General features: G+C 48.1%; 1 protein-coding gene across 1 annotated transcript in view; it reads left to right on the forward strand.

The window, feature by feature from the left end:
- The window catches only part of ADCY8 (adenylate cyclase 8), a 233176-nt gene extending 224724 nt beyond the window's left edge, over positions 1-8452 (forward strand). The window contains exons 15-18 of the mRNA XM_068983599.1: positions 2611-2757; positions 4171-4263; positions 5882-5996; positions 7965-8452. Of these exons, the coding sequence (XP_068839700.1) occupies positions 2611-2757; positions 4171-4263; positions 5882-5996; positions 7965-8452 (843 nt within the window). The remainder of the gene's footprint in view (positions 1-2610; positions 2758-4170; positions 4264-5881; positions 5997-7964) is intronic.
- The last annotated feature ends 6406 nt before the right edge of the window (positions 8453-14858 follow it).

The following is a 14858-nucleotide window of genomic DNA, read 5'->3' on the forward strand; positions in this document are numbered from 1 at the left end:
GTAGGGAGAAGACAGGAACCCAGTCTTGAGGCGTTGTCAGCCTGGTTAGCTCTGTGGGTGGCTGGAGCTGAATCTCGCTGGAGAATCTGGCAAGTGGCGTAGAAAGCGCGCCTCAACGTTCTCCTGCCCAAAGGGTGAGGGCGCGGAGGACTATGCTGGTGTCCATCGGAATCTGTTAACAGCAGTTCCTTGCGGGAGCAGGGAGTGGAGGGGGCGGGCACTAGTTTCCTGGAGATTTTAGCCTGCAGCTCACATGGGCAGAGTGCCCTCTAGTGGCCAGAAAAAAACTCCATGCAAAGAAACTCAAGGGCCGGCTGACTGCAGAACCTGGGAAGAGAGAATGCAGGCCAGGCGCCTACTGCATCCGCTATCGTGGGCATACAGGAGTACAGATGCTTCCCTGTTTCTGGAACACAAGGTCCAACATAGGAAATTGCAGGCCATGAAGCGGAAGAGACGGGCGGAAGCGAGGGCAGGAATATGTGAATATAGGTCATGCTCCTGTGTTTCAACTTCGTCCTGAGGGCAGTTGGAGGGTTTTAAGAATGGGAAGGGCATGGTCAGTATTGTATCTTTGAAATATCACTCTGGTTGCCATATGGGAGATGCCTTTGAATGAGATAAGACCAGTTCTGAACCCAGGAAGAGGTTCTCATATTAATTAATAGTCAAGGAAGGGACTTCCATAGTGGTCCAATGGTTAAGACTTTGCCTTCCATTGCAGAAGTTGTGGGTTCGATCCCTGGTCAGGGAACTAAGGTCCCACATGCTGCGCAGTGCAGGCAAAACAAACAAACCAAAAAAACCCGTATAGCTTGGACCATATTAAAAAAAATCTTAAGAATAGTCAAGGAGGAAAACAGGAAGGACCTGATAGAAAGGAATAGTGAGAGGATTAGAAAAAATATGTTGGAAGCAAAAAGAAACCCACCTGGACTTGGCAATGTATTGGATCTGAATATGATGGGAAGAAAGGGTCAAGGATGACTCTGAGGGTCTCTAACTTTGACGACTTGTCCATACCGGTGCTACCAACCGAGTCAGCGAATGAAGAAACCGGAACAGGTGTAGGTAGCGAGGACATGCACTCAGGTGCAGCACTTATAATTTGAGGAGTGTGAAGGCAACCCAGCATGAAACAGAGAAGCTTGAAGCCCAAAGAGAACTGACTTGCAAATGGGATTCTAGAGACTCACACATGAGTGTTGGTGAAAGGTTGAGAGTGAACAGGATGGCCCAGGTGACTATGGAAACTATGAACCTTGTAGGGGGTCAAGGTTAGAACCATAATAACAATCACCAACACCGAAGATAGTAGATAAGCCAAAAAAAAAATCCTTGAAGGGGCCAGGCACAAGGAAAATAGATGTGGTATAACTAGCACAGGGAAGTCGAGAGACCTATGAACTTGGGTGTGATCACACCAGTTCCCAGGGATGCCCAGGAAGCCTTGGACAGAGATTGGTGTAGTGATGTCCTCATTTTGGCTGGCAATCTGACCTTCCCTAGATTCATTTCATGCGAATGGGCACAGGCACCAGAGATAGCTAGTTTGAGAAATTAGGGTGGAGATGGTTAGTTACAAGTGTCTTCAGCATCCAGAGCACCTTGTGGTTTTTCTTATCGGAGGCACTTAGAGAAAGTGGAAGGGGAGAAGAGAAAGAAAGAAGAAAGGAAGGGATCACTATAGTAGGACGAGATTGAAGAAGTGAGAGGGGGATCCAGAGATGAGGAAGAAGCATTGATATTCAGCAGGAGAAGGGAAGATGCATTGTCTGGAGTTGAAGCCGAAGAGATGAAAGAGATGATTGTGTGAGTAAGGAAAGTGAGAGCCTCAGTGTTCTCAATAGCATATCAGACAAGGCCATCTACTGAGAAGAATCAAGTGGAGAGTGAAGGTAAGGAGAGCGATTAGAGCTGAGAAGGGCCACTGAGAATAGCAGAAAAGGAAGCTGACCAAGGACAAAGTGAGGTGCAGGCAGAAATCTGGGCCCAGCTGAGGCTGGAGACCATGGATTTACCAATTTTCTCTTTTTCTCGTCATAGTTTTTTTTTTTTTAATCCTCATTCAGGCTATTAGTACAATGTATTTTTACAATAGAAAGCAAACATTATTTTTTTTTAATTTATTTTAATTGGAAGGTAATTACTTTACAATGTTGTGATAGCTTTTTGCCATACGTCAACATGAATCAGCCATAGCTTTGCCACTTAAAATTATCAATTGGTCTTAGAATAACACACTAAAAATGTTTTGGAAACAAATTCAACCCAAAAAGAAAAAAAAAAAGAAGAAGATTGTGAATGTTTAGTCATTAAAAAAACAGTTTTATAGTAAGCATTTGTCATTCATGCCCATTTACATGGCATATTATATCATTATACTCATTTTATGTCAGTTTTTAGGCTTCAGTTAAGCTCAAGTCAGCGAAATTGAGACCATGAGTTTTCAATGGTCTCAGCCCTCTTGGTGACGATGCTAAGGTGAGATGGTGCCAGAGCGCCGTTCTCTGCCCTCTCTGGGCACCTGTGCATGGCTGCAGGGGCACCACCACAGAACTTCACCTCTGAGGACTGTTTCTGGTTCCTTCTGTGTGTCTCTCTGTCCAGGAGCTGTATTCTCAATCCTATGATGCAGTTGGGGTGATGTTTGCCTCCATCCCGGGGTTTGCAGACTTTTACTCTCAGACCGAAATGAACAACCAAGGAGTGGAATGCCTCCGCCTGCTGAATGAGATCATTGCTGACTTCGATGAGGTAAACGGGAGCCTCAGAAATTTACAATTGAGAATAAGCATCCTTGCTGTCGTAGCGTTGTGTTGTTCATTGTAAACTATGTCTGCACTTACAGAATCCCAGACTGAGTTATAGACACAGAAATGTGTCATCTAATTTCATTATCACATGAGATAAAGACAGTTGTTTCTCCTGGAGGACCAGGAATGTGAGCTTCAGTGAGGCTAGGAACTTAATCCAGTGTCACGCAACCAGCAAATGGCAAAACCAAGACCTGACTGGAGGCCAGCACTACAAGGCCCTGACATCACAGAGACAGGGCCATTTCTCCATCTGCTCAAACTGCCAAAGATAAAACCATCAGTTAGCATTTGCTCACAGACCTCCACAATATATAAACACACCCCAGATGGTACTTTCTTCTTCCAGTTTCCAAGAATGGGGGAACACTCATGCTGCACTTTATTTACATTAATGGGCTTTGCAGGAGGGGTTTTTCCCCTCCTCACCATCCCCCAACTTGACATAGGACACCCATGTCCATCCACATGGGGAAATGCAATTGTAAGGAGGAAGAGGGAGGGAGGTGGGCAACCAAAAACATGCCAAAATCTTCGAGCTAAAATATTAATAGTCAAAGGGCTGCTAAGAGACCAAGCCTGCTTAGTGGCATCTGAGGATAAATGTCAGACATTAAACTGGGCTGAGGACAGACACTGCTCCAGCCACTTTCTGCCCTGGGCACAGTTTGCAGGATCTCAGAATAGTGGCTTAACTTTAGCTCAAGAAGTGAAGTTACTGCAATATAGTAACCAAGTATAAGGGTTTCCCTGGTGGCTCAGTGGTAAAGAATACACCTGCAGTGCAGGAGACACGGGTTTGATCCCTGGGTCAGGAAGATCCCCTGGAGAAGGAAATGGCAACCCACTCCAGTATTCTTGCCTGGAGAATCCCATGGACAGAGCAGCCTGATGGGCTATAGTCCCTGGGGTCGCACACGACTTAGAGACTAAACAATAATAACAACAAACCAGGTATAGACTAATGGCACCTTAGACCAGGGTGCTGACATGAAATGCTAAGATTTTAAATACATGCTGACAGTAAAGCCAAAAGGAAGTATTGATGGATTTTGGAGTATTTGCCCTTTCTTCTTTAACAAGATAAATTTGTTTCTTTCAGAGACTCGTAGAAACTGATCTAGTCCTTAGAGTATCTGGTCCCAGCCATCTGGGCACCTAACACTTAGCATGTAATCAATAAACATATGTTGATGGCCTGGATGTTTGATTCTGAGAGAAAAAGTGGTTACCTCAAGGATGCTAACCCAGCCCAAGGTGGTCCTCACCGTGAGCCAGGGGTCTGTTTCCAGGAGCCCCAGGTTGCTGGAAGCACAAGTACCAAGACTGACACTGTTGTCTGGGTCTGTTTCAGCTGCTTGGTGAAGACCGGTTTCAAGACATTGAAAAGATTAAGACCATTGGTAGTACCTACATGGCTGTGTCAGGCCTGTCACCTGAAAAGCAGGTAAAGGAATGCTCTAGACTCGACCACACCCTCCGGCAGGGACCTCAGTGTGGTCATGCTGCTGAAGGTGGGAGAGTGGTGGGCTGTCAGCGCCAGGAGACCTGGTGACTGGCAGGGAGAAACTCTGATAAGTGGACCTTCCAGGTGTGTGATGTATTTGTCCCCCATGTAAGCAGGATCCACTGGGTGAAACGATGCTTCTTTATGATTGAGAAGCCTTGAGGCTTCACTCTGAAACTCACTGTTCACTTGATGTGCAAAATCAGGACCGAGAAATACCAATTATGAGCGTTTGCTGGTGTTGCTAAACCCTTGATCCCAGCCTGTTTTCTTACTCTTACTTTTGTTTTCTCCTCCAAAAGTGATGATAATAATAGCTCCAGTTTTTAAAAATTGAAAGTCAGACTTTAAAACATTTTTTATGTATTTATTTTTTGGCTGCACTGGGTCTTCGTTGCAGCATGCAGGCTTTCTCGCCTTGTGTTGAGGGGGGGCATCTCATTATGGTGGCTTTTCTTGTTGTGGAGCTCGGGCTCTAGGGCACGTGGGCTCAGTAGTTGTGGCTCCTGGGCTCCAGTATTAATAGTTTCACTTTTTTGAGAGGTGATTGTGTGCCAGGCACTAGTGTTAAGTGGGAAAACCAACATCTACCCCCCAAGGTCAGTGGATGAATTTACCTGGGATACAGTCATGCTCCCGGCACAAAGCCCTGCCTCTTGTAGGTCCTCAGTAAATGCTTTCTGGATATGGATGTGAACTACCAGGGACAGGAGTCCTCATCCCTTCTCATCCTTCTTTGCTCACTTTCCAAATAAAATCCTAGAAGTGTTGCAAGACTACCTGAGAAGAAACCCTTGATGGTCACTGGGTACGTGTTCACATCCGTCTACTGCAGGGATCCCCAGAGACATCCTCCAAGCCAAATCCAGCCCAGCACCTGTTTTCACAGATTAAGTTTTATTGGAATACAGCCACACGCATTCATTTCTATTTTGTCTATGGCTCCTTTCTGGCCAAAATGGCAGTGTTGGGTAGTCATGACAAAGACCACATGGCCCACAAAACCTAAAATACTTGCTGTCTGGCCCTTTAGTGACTGCCAACCTCTGCTCTAGAGAGACACAGAATTCCTTTCACATATACACTGTCATTCAGTTCCCATGAACTTGTTTATCCCCACTCCAGAGATGAGGAAACTGAGGCTCAGAAAGCAAATGTCTATGTGAAATATTCCCTTAAACAGACACTGTGAGTGCTTCAAAGGAAAGAGACACGGCTCCTAGATGGGAAACATCATACATGTGAACATAGGAGTGTACACACACACGCACACACACACACACACACACACACACACACACACCTGCGGGCAGCATCAGCCTGAACAGGCAAGGGTAAGGGTAGGGAATGGAATCTGAGAGGCACACATATGACGCTCTCTGGAGCAAATCTCCTGGCACCCTGTGATTCTGGACACTGATGACTGTGCGGCTCACAACCTGTACTTCCCTTGAAGGGGGGTGTGGGTGGAGTTAGGTTAGGACACAGACCAGACCCCTGCAGCAGAAATGATCCTGTTTGCCCCGTCCAATGACTTCTTCTCTCACGTTCGCTGCAGCAATGCGAGGATAAGTGGGGACATTTGTGTGCCCTGGCCGATTTCTCCCTCGCCCTGACTGAAAGCATCCAGGAGATCAACAAGCATTCCTTCAACAATTTCGAGCTCCGGATTGGTGAGTAGCAGCTGGAAGTCTGGCTGGCCTCGCTCCACTGAGCCCTTCCGTACCCTGGGCATCAAGCCAGGGGCGCTTTTTCCCATAAGAATACAGCAGAGCCAGTGTGACCTGGCCAAGGACAGGCCCGTCTGGGCTTCTTCTTGCTCAAGATGCTGGAAGCAGAGGAAGGATTGTGGCCTGTGTGCAGAAATACCAAGAATATGATAAACCACGGCTCCTCCCTCCTCCAGCTTATCTGGAATCCCACCCTGCAAGGCCTTGGGTAGAGAGAAAGCTGACTGTCTATCATTTCCCTCTGTCTCACCTGATGCTAGGGGTCAATGCAGTGCCCTGTGGTTCTTCTGGGTATTTGCCTTGAGCCAAAAGCCAGCATTCTGTTCCTGAGGATGTCAGATGCTGAATTGAGCCAGGGACAGGCAGATAGCATTTGAGTTCTTCACTCAGCCACATAGCTCAGCATCCTTTGGGCTTTGGGACACCCTTGTGCAAAACAACAACACAATACTCACAGTGATGTGATAATAGTCATTTACAATGTGTATAACTTGTTAATTTTTTCAGCATCTCTACTAAGCCTGGGGGCAGCGGGGGGTGCGGGGTGCTCCTAAAGCACAGTCTAAAAGTGAACATGTTAGCTGCTCAGTCATGTCCAATTCTTCGCGACCGCATGGACTGTAGCCCACCAGGCTCCTCTGTCCATGGGATTCTCCAGGCAAGAATACTGGAGTGGGTTGCCATTTCCTTCTCCAGATGATCTTCCCAACCCAGGGATCAAACCTGGGTCATCTGCATTGCAGGCAGATTTACCATCTGAGCCACCTGGGAAGCCCAACCTGAAAGCCCCTGCTCAGTCCACATTCACACTGTATAGATGGGTAAACTCAGGCCCAGAGAAGGGGGGCAACTAGCCTCAAATCACACACCCAGATGGTCCTCCAGCAGCTGCTCCAGGGTGTCCTTACTGAGGCCAGTGACCTTCTGGGGGCCAGTGTGCAATCTGCAAACAAATGTTCTTGCAGTCCTCGTGTCTTAGATATCCTCTGGCTGCTGTGCCATTTTACTTGCTTGGTCCTGCTTTAGTAGCTTTGAAGTATAAAAGGTCAAGTAATAGCCATGCCTGACTTGTTAGATCTAAGGACTCCCTTTGTTCACTGGAATAAAGCAGTGATATTTTATGTTTTGATCGATGGATGGGATGTTCAGGGCTTGTTTCCACTTCTTTCAAGGGCTCTACATGTCCTTTCTGAAATTACTGAATATATATCGAACCAGAAATAAAAAGAACTGTAACCCTGAGCAAAGGCTCTGTAATTTCAGGAGATGTTGCTGAGATTAAGGCCAACCGGTACTTTACACTGGAGGCATAGTTTGGAATTTGGAAAATTATGTGTCCAATGGGATTGGGTGCCTCGGTTTGTGTCTTGGGTCTGCTGTAACCAGCTCTATGACTTGGGCAGGTCTTTTTAATCCTCTGGGACTGCCCTGCTCTGGTGATCCAGTGGATAAGACTCCATACTTCCCCTGCAGGGGTCCCAGGTTCAATCCCCTGTCAGGGAACTAAGGTTCCAAATGCCTCGAGGTGCGGCCCAAAATTAGAAAACAAAACTCCCTGAGTGTCAGCTTTATTCTGTATAAGCTGGGTTTTATAGCGTTACCTCCTAGTAGTAAGATGAGATGAAAATAGGTGGCCCCGTGGTAAAGACTCTGCCTGCCAATCAGGAGCCACAGAAGATGTGGGTCTGATCCTGGGTCAGGAAGATCCCCTGGAGGAGGGCATGGCAACCCACTCCAGTATTCTTGCCTGGAGAAATCCATGGACAGAGGAGCCTGGTGGGCTCCAGTCCGTGGGGTCGCAGGGTCGGACATGGCTGAGCACACACAGGCACACACATGCTCCCAGGCGGAGGCAGCTCCCTCTGAGACCTCCCTCTTCTCTCAACTCTTGCTCCTTTGCTTCCCTCACAGGCATCAGCCACGGCTCAGTGGTAGCCGGCGTCATCGGCGCTAAGAAACCACAGTACGACATTTGGGGCAAAACCGTGAACCTGGCGAGTCGGATGGACAGCACGGGGGTCAGCGGCAGGATCCAGGTCCCGGAGGAGACCTACCTCATCCTGAAGGACCAGGGCTTTGCCTTTGACTACCGAGGGGAGATCTACGTGAAGGGCATCAGTGAACAGGAAGGGAAAATCAAAACGTACTTTCTCCTGGGAAGAGTCCAGCCCAACCCCTTCATCCTACCCCCCAGGAGACTGCCCGGGCAGTACTCCCTGGCCGCGGTGGTCCTGGGCCTCGTCCAGTCGCTCAACAGGCAGAGGCAGAAGCAGCTGCTGAACGAGAACAACAACACGGGCATTATCAAGGGCCACTACAACCGGCGGACTTTGCTGACACCCAGCGGGCCAGAGCCGGGAGCCCCGGCCGAAGGCGCCGACAAGTCCGAGTTGCCATGAACGCATTTTCTTTGTGTTTCTTTTTTTGTATTTCTTTTATATATAAAATAAATATGCTAATAAAAAGGTTTAATTTTTTTTAGAACAAGGATGGTTTCCTTGGTCTCTGGATGCTCTAGATCGAAGACCTGATCTGAGTTTCTCTCCCGTCACAGACATTTCTTCATCGTCTCTTATGTACACGGTTTATTGGGAAGTGAGTATAAGTAAGACCTTGTCCTTGACCTTCAGAGGCTCACAATGGACTGTGGAAAGAGAGACCTGTAAACAGAGACTCAATATAGTGGGATCCGCATAAACAGCTGCTGCTTATAGAGTGCTTGTCATGTGCCTGGTATGTGATAATTTTGACGGATAATATTCCTATAAACCAATACATAATACTCTGCTTTCAGAGTGTTTAGGGGCTTCTCTGGTGGCACTGAAAAGTGAAAGTGAGGTGAAAGTGAAAGCTGCTCAGTCATGTCAGACTATATAGTCCATGGAATTCTCCAGGCCAGAACACTGGAGTGGGTAGCCTTTCCCTTCCCCAGGGGATCTTCCCAATCCAGGGATCAAACCCAGGTCTCCCACATTGCAGGCAGATTCTTTACCAGCTGAGCCACCAGAGAAGCCCGAGAATACTGGAGTGGGTAGCCTATCTCTTCTCCAGTGGATCTTCCCGACCAAGGAATCGAACCAGGACCTCCTGCATTGCAGGCAGATTCTTTACCAGCTGAGCCACCAGGGAAGCCCTCCTGGTAGCACTAGTGATAAAGAGCCCACCTGCCAATACAGGAAACACAAGAGATGCAAGTTCGATCTCTGGGTTGGGAAGATCCTCTGGAGTAGGAAATGGCAGCCCACTCCAGTATTCTTGCCTGCAGAACCCCATGGACAGAGGAGCCTGGTGGGCTACACTCCCTGGGGTTGAGAAGAATCAGACATGACTAAGCATGGAACAGTGCTTTCAGAGAGGGGTAGAGGCAATGAAAAAAAAAAATATGTAGGACAACTGTGATAAAGAACTGAAGATCATGGACTTCCCTGGCGGTCCAGAGGTTAAGACACTGCTTTTCCAATGCAGGGTACATAGGTTCGATCCCTGCTTGGGGAACTAAGATCCCACATGCTGTGGCCCAAAAAGAAAGAACTGGAGGTCAAGCATGTTCTTTGAACTGAAGGCACCAGGGAAGGCATCTTTGGGGATATGCTGCTAAAGTTTAGCCCTAAATGATGAGAAAGAGGAAAGCCGTAGAACCTGGGAGAAAAGTGACCCAAGCAGAAGGAACAGCAAGTACCAATGCCCTGAGGTGGGATCAAGACCACTGGATCGGATGGAAGCACAATGAGGAGGCAGCCGGTGGGTGAGCAGGTTCAGGCAGGTGCGCTGTTTCCTGGGAAGACTGCATGCTAAGCTCTGCCCTTCTGACTGCAGAGCCTGCCAGCAAAGCTTCATACAGATGAGAAAGCTCAGAAACAGTAAAGGAATTGCCCAAGATCTTACAGTTAGGTGTAGAACTAGGCTTGGAACCGTATTGGTCAATAATAGCTAAGTGCTGTTAACAAATGACTCCCACTCTTAGCAGCTAAAATGAAATGAGAGATTTAGATCTCATTTATGTCCTATTCAATGTGTGGCAGGGGCCTTCCTGGTAATGGTCTCAGGATCTCAGTCTCCTTCCACTTGGAGTCCTCTGCCTGATCCTCTCTATCCAGCCAGCTATAGGGAAGAGAGGGAAAGAAAGGGAGGTCACTCAGAAGGCCTTGAGTACCAGGCCTGGGAGTCACCCATATTATTATATTTTTCTATCGTCAACCAGAACGCAGTCACTAGCCCCACCTCAGGGCAAGCGAGGTGAGGAGATGGATTCTTCCTGTGTTCACCACTAAGAGAAAGCTGAAATATGATGAGAAATACTGTCTCTTCCATAAGAATCTATACCTGGGAACTTCCCTGGTGATCCAGTGGATAAGACTTCACCTTCCAGTACAGGGGGTGGGTGTTCAATCCCTGGTCCGGGAGGAAGCTAAGATCCCCTCACAGCCAGAAAAGCAAAATATAAAACAGAAGCAATATTGTAATAAATTCAATAAAGGATTTAAAATAGTACACTTCCAAAAAATCTTAAAAAGAAGAATCCATACCTGTCTAAGCCCACGTGTGCAAACACGAAGCTCTTCTAATAAGTTTCATGCTGGAGGGGAGGACAAGGTTTAAGTAATGAAAGGAAAAGTAGTAAATTCCAATCACTATCTAACTCTTGACTCTTAACTATAGCTCGCTGAAAAGAAAGTTAGCATCAGAAACGAATCTATCGTAGATACACTCTCAAGGAAATATCCACCTGCGTGACCTCAGCTGAGACCCTCATCCCAGAAGAGAAACTACACTCTCTGCTGTTGTTCACCCGCTAAGTCATGTCCGACTCTTTGCGACCCCATGGACTGCAGCACGTCAGGCTTGCTGGCCCATCACTGTCTCCCAGAGTCTGCTCAAACTCATGAGAAGCACAAAGTACAGAGAAGGAGTTAAGGTTCAGGTGGGCTTCAACCTTGGAGCCAAGTTCAGAAAGTGTTTCATTCTCAGAAATTTTGCACATATCAAAGAAGTATAGGAGGCCCTGGTGGGACATGGAGAGGGTGTCAGGTGAGAAAGCCTCTGTGAGCAAGCCCATGACCAACATCAGGGCTTATCATTTTCTTTGCAGACTCAGAGAAAGCCAGAGAAAGCCTTGAGGTTTATTCAGTCCAACCTGCTGGGGACATTTAAACAAGGGAAAGCTCAGGGCATACCAAGGCCTAGAGCCACAGGATAGAGGTGGGGAGCTGAGTTCAGGTAGGTTGGGGCCCAGCAAACATCCTAGCAAGAGGCCAGCCTCGGTAGAGAGTCTGGCTGAGAAAGCAAAGCATCCAGCAGAGAAACCTGACATGTGGCATCCGGCTTTGGGCTAATCTACAACACAGGGCCCTTCTGGAAGCTGGGGACAGTTCAGCAGAGGCTTCAGTGAGCAGACAAGCCCTGGTGAGCTGGATCCTGCCCCAGGAACAGAGGTTGTCCCTAAACTCAGAGCTAGGACTCAGGACAAGTTCCCTGGGCTAGAAGCAGAATGTGGTCCGAGGTGTGATAGCTGGGCAGACCCTAAGGGAGGAAGCATGGGGCCAAACACAGGTCAATGGATGCCACCCATCTGGGCATAAGAGTGAAGCTGCCACTGTGAGGCTTCACCCAGAACCCATCCCTGACTCAGGAATATTGAGATTTTGGGCGGGGAGATAGAGGCGATGGAGACCCCATCTTGAGTCTGGGAGGTGTGGCTTCATTACAGGTTCCATCAAGCAGAGGAGCAAGGGGGCAATGCGGTGCTGAGAATCACCATCAGATCATCAAGAGCCCCACAAAGAGAAGGTCTCGTCTCTGCTCCAAAATGCCCAGCCCCAAATCACTCAGTGCTTGCCCCTGCGGCCAGTCTGTTTTATGACCCCACGGGGCATGCAGAGTTTGCATATGAAGGGCAAAGGGCAAGAGACATAACCAGGCAACCAGCCTGTGGTTGAAGAGCCGATAAGCACACCTCCTGTTGGGCCTTGGATAAGTGAAGGGTGATGGTCTTCCTGAAGTCAGATATATTTTCTGTTTACCTACTTTTTAGTCCACTCAGCTCATTTGTTCAAAGAACTTCAAATATCGAGTGATTTCCAGAAACCTGGCATAACTCAGAAGTAATCCTGGCATCGTATCCTATGCAGGGGCCCCAGACTCACCTTTTCTTTTCTGAACTCTACTTGTGACATTTTAGGTTTGATCTTAGAAATGTCAAGTATCAACTCTGGCAGTGCAAAAAGAAACACAGAACAGGATACTGGCTTAGGTTACGTATGTTGAGGCCTAAGAGAGGCTTTCTCAACAGCTCTGTATTCTTGACCTGATGATGACATCTTCTGGGTGCTGACCCCCGCTTTCTGTTGATCAGCCTGTGTAGGTAACGCACATTTTCCCACAAGACAAGCACAGCCTCTCTTAGAGAACAGGCAAGGCGTCTACCTACCTACAAGGGCTGGATCTGAGGACCTGCTGCCTCCCAACCCCCCATCCCCAAAAGTTAAGAGGATCATCCTGAGTTCAGGGTCGCCCCCAGCAGCTCCACTTCTTCCCTCGTGCCTTGGGGACCACGTGAGTGTTGTTGCTCTCAGCTGGAAGTAAGTACAATGTTGTCGTCTCCATTCTACAGATGAAGGGACTGAGGCACAGAGAACTTGAGCCACTCACCCTGGAAAGATCTCTGATGTCATTGTCATTTAGCCTCTAAGTTGGGTCCAATCCCAGGGACTGTAGCCCGCCAGGCTCCTCTGTCCACGCGATTTCCCAGGCAAGAACACTGGAGTGGGTTGCCCTTTCCTTCTCCAGGAAAGGTCTTACAACCAGAAAATGGAGGTGCTGGGATTCAAACCCAGGGGGTCAGACTCTAGAGTTCTTTCCTGAAGCACCGCTGCCCAACCCTGTGATGGATCAATCATACTCTATAAATGAAAGTTAAATTCTGGGTGGACTCCCCACCAGGGGGCGGCAGGCTGAGTAAAGGGGTGAGGATGGCAGGACTCTGAGGCGGCTGACATCAGGACAGCCTGGACCACCTGTCCTGGCTCCGAGCACCCTCGTCCTCTGTCACCGTGGGCGAAACAACCATTATCCTTCTCCGTGTGCTGCGATGTGGGAAGGGTTGGGAGGTACGCAGTTTCTTGAGGTGTGCAGACCTGGGTTTAACTCCTCTCTCTGCCTCTTCTCGGCTGTTTGATGCCAAGCCTGTGGCATAGGGTTTCCCTGTGGCTCAGACAGTAAAGAATCCAGCTGCACTGCAGGAGACCTGGCTTGATCCCTGGGTCAGGAAGATCCCCTGGAGAAGGAAATGGCAACCCACTCCAGTATTCTTGCCTAGGAAATTCCGTGGACAGAGGAGCCTGGTGGGCTATAGTCCACAGGGTCACAAAAGAGTCAGACACGACGGAGTGACTAACAAGTGGCAAAAACTCTGTGCCTCACGTTCTTCAGCTGTCACAGGGGGTGATCATAAAGGATGCCATCATGATTTGGAATTATGAAATTTGCAGATCTGAGAAATGTGGTAAACAACACCACATACTAAAAAATATCCCCAGGGGGCCTGAGACAGTGCTCGGTAATTAAAACCATTAATAATATTGTATTAATACATGAATATTCACACCAAGCAGCTTAACTAAAGACTATAAATAGGACTCCGTTCATGTTGAGCCCCCAAATTCACTATAAAGCAAACTTCAGTCTTTAGATCTTATTGGGTTTTGGAGTGGAGTTGCAGCATTGTCACCCAGGCCGCCAGGGGAGGCTGCCACGAAGATAACAGGTGAAAACGCACCCAGAACACTCAGCGTCGCGGCCCTCTGCCGCACCATTTCGCTATTATTATTAAATACACATGATTTTCTTGAAAGAGTGGACATTTGCCATTTTTTCTCGTCTTGACACCATCATCTCTATTTGCAAACTTTTCTTTAACGAGTAGGTATTCCTTTAAGAGTGAAAAATGACAATTAAGAAAAAGTAAAGCACACGGGCTTATCTAAAGGGCTTCAGAAGGGCTCACTGGCTCCTCCTGAGTCAGAGGGGCTGGACCACTCCCGGGATGGAGGCAGCCGTCTTGCAGGGGGGGGGCCAGCCAGACAGCATGCAGGAGTCCCCCACCTCATGGGTAGAATGTTCCCAGGGCCACACTAACCACTGCTGACCTGATTCAGGGCTGTTCTTTTGGATGTAGTACAGGAAGGAGTGTTGGAAACTCACTTCCCTTCGTGACATTTTTATTCCAGACCCATGGGCTTCTCTGACACTCTGGCTCCCACGCCAACCAGCCTTTCCAAGTGAGAATGTTGCTCTCAGATTAGCTGTGGGCTCCACAGCACTGAGCCCAATATTTTATTGGTGAGTTACCAGGGGCAGGGTGCCCTGCAGGATGACACCTTGTGCCTTTTGAATTATTAACTGCATGTCAGCCACCCTCCTGCCCTCCCACCCTGGGAAAGTAATATTCCCACTCTCGGAGTGAGCACCCCAGCCCTTCGGAGTTGACTGTGCATTTGTCTTTACTGTTTATCTTTAATTAATTTTCACTGGAGTATAGCCGCTTTACAAAGTTGTGTTAATTTCTACTGTAGAGCAAAGTGAATCAGCCACACGTGTACAGATATCCCCTCTTTTTTTCGGATTGGCTTCCCATTTAGGTCAACAGAGAGCACTGAATAGAGTTCCCCGTGTTACACAGTAAGCTCTCACTAACTATCTATTTCATACAGAGTAGTGTATACATGCCTGGAGGAGGGCATGGCAACCCACTCCAGTCTTCTTGCCTGGAGAATTCCCGTGGACAGGAGCCCGGCAGGCGACAGTCCG

This window comes from Capricornis sumatraensis, chromosome 11, assembly GCF_032405125.1.
Source record: "Capricornis sumatraensis isolate serow.1 chromosome 11, serow.2, whole genome shotgun sequence".
Lineage (NCBI taxonomy): Eukaryota > Metazoa > Chordata > Mammalia > Artiodactyla > Bovidae > Capricornis > Capricornis sumatraensis.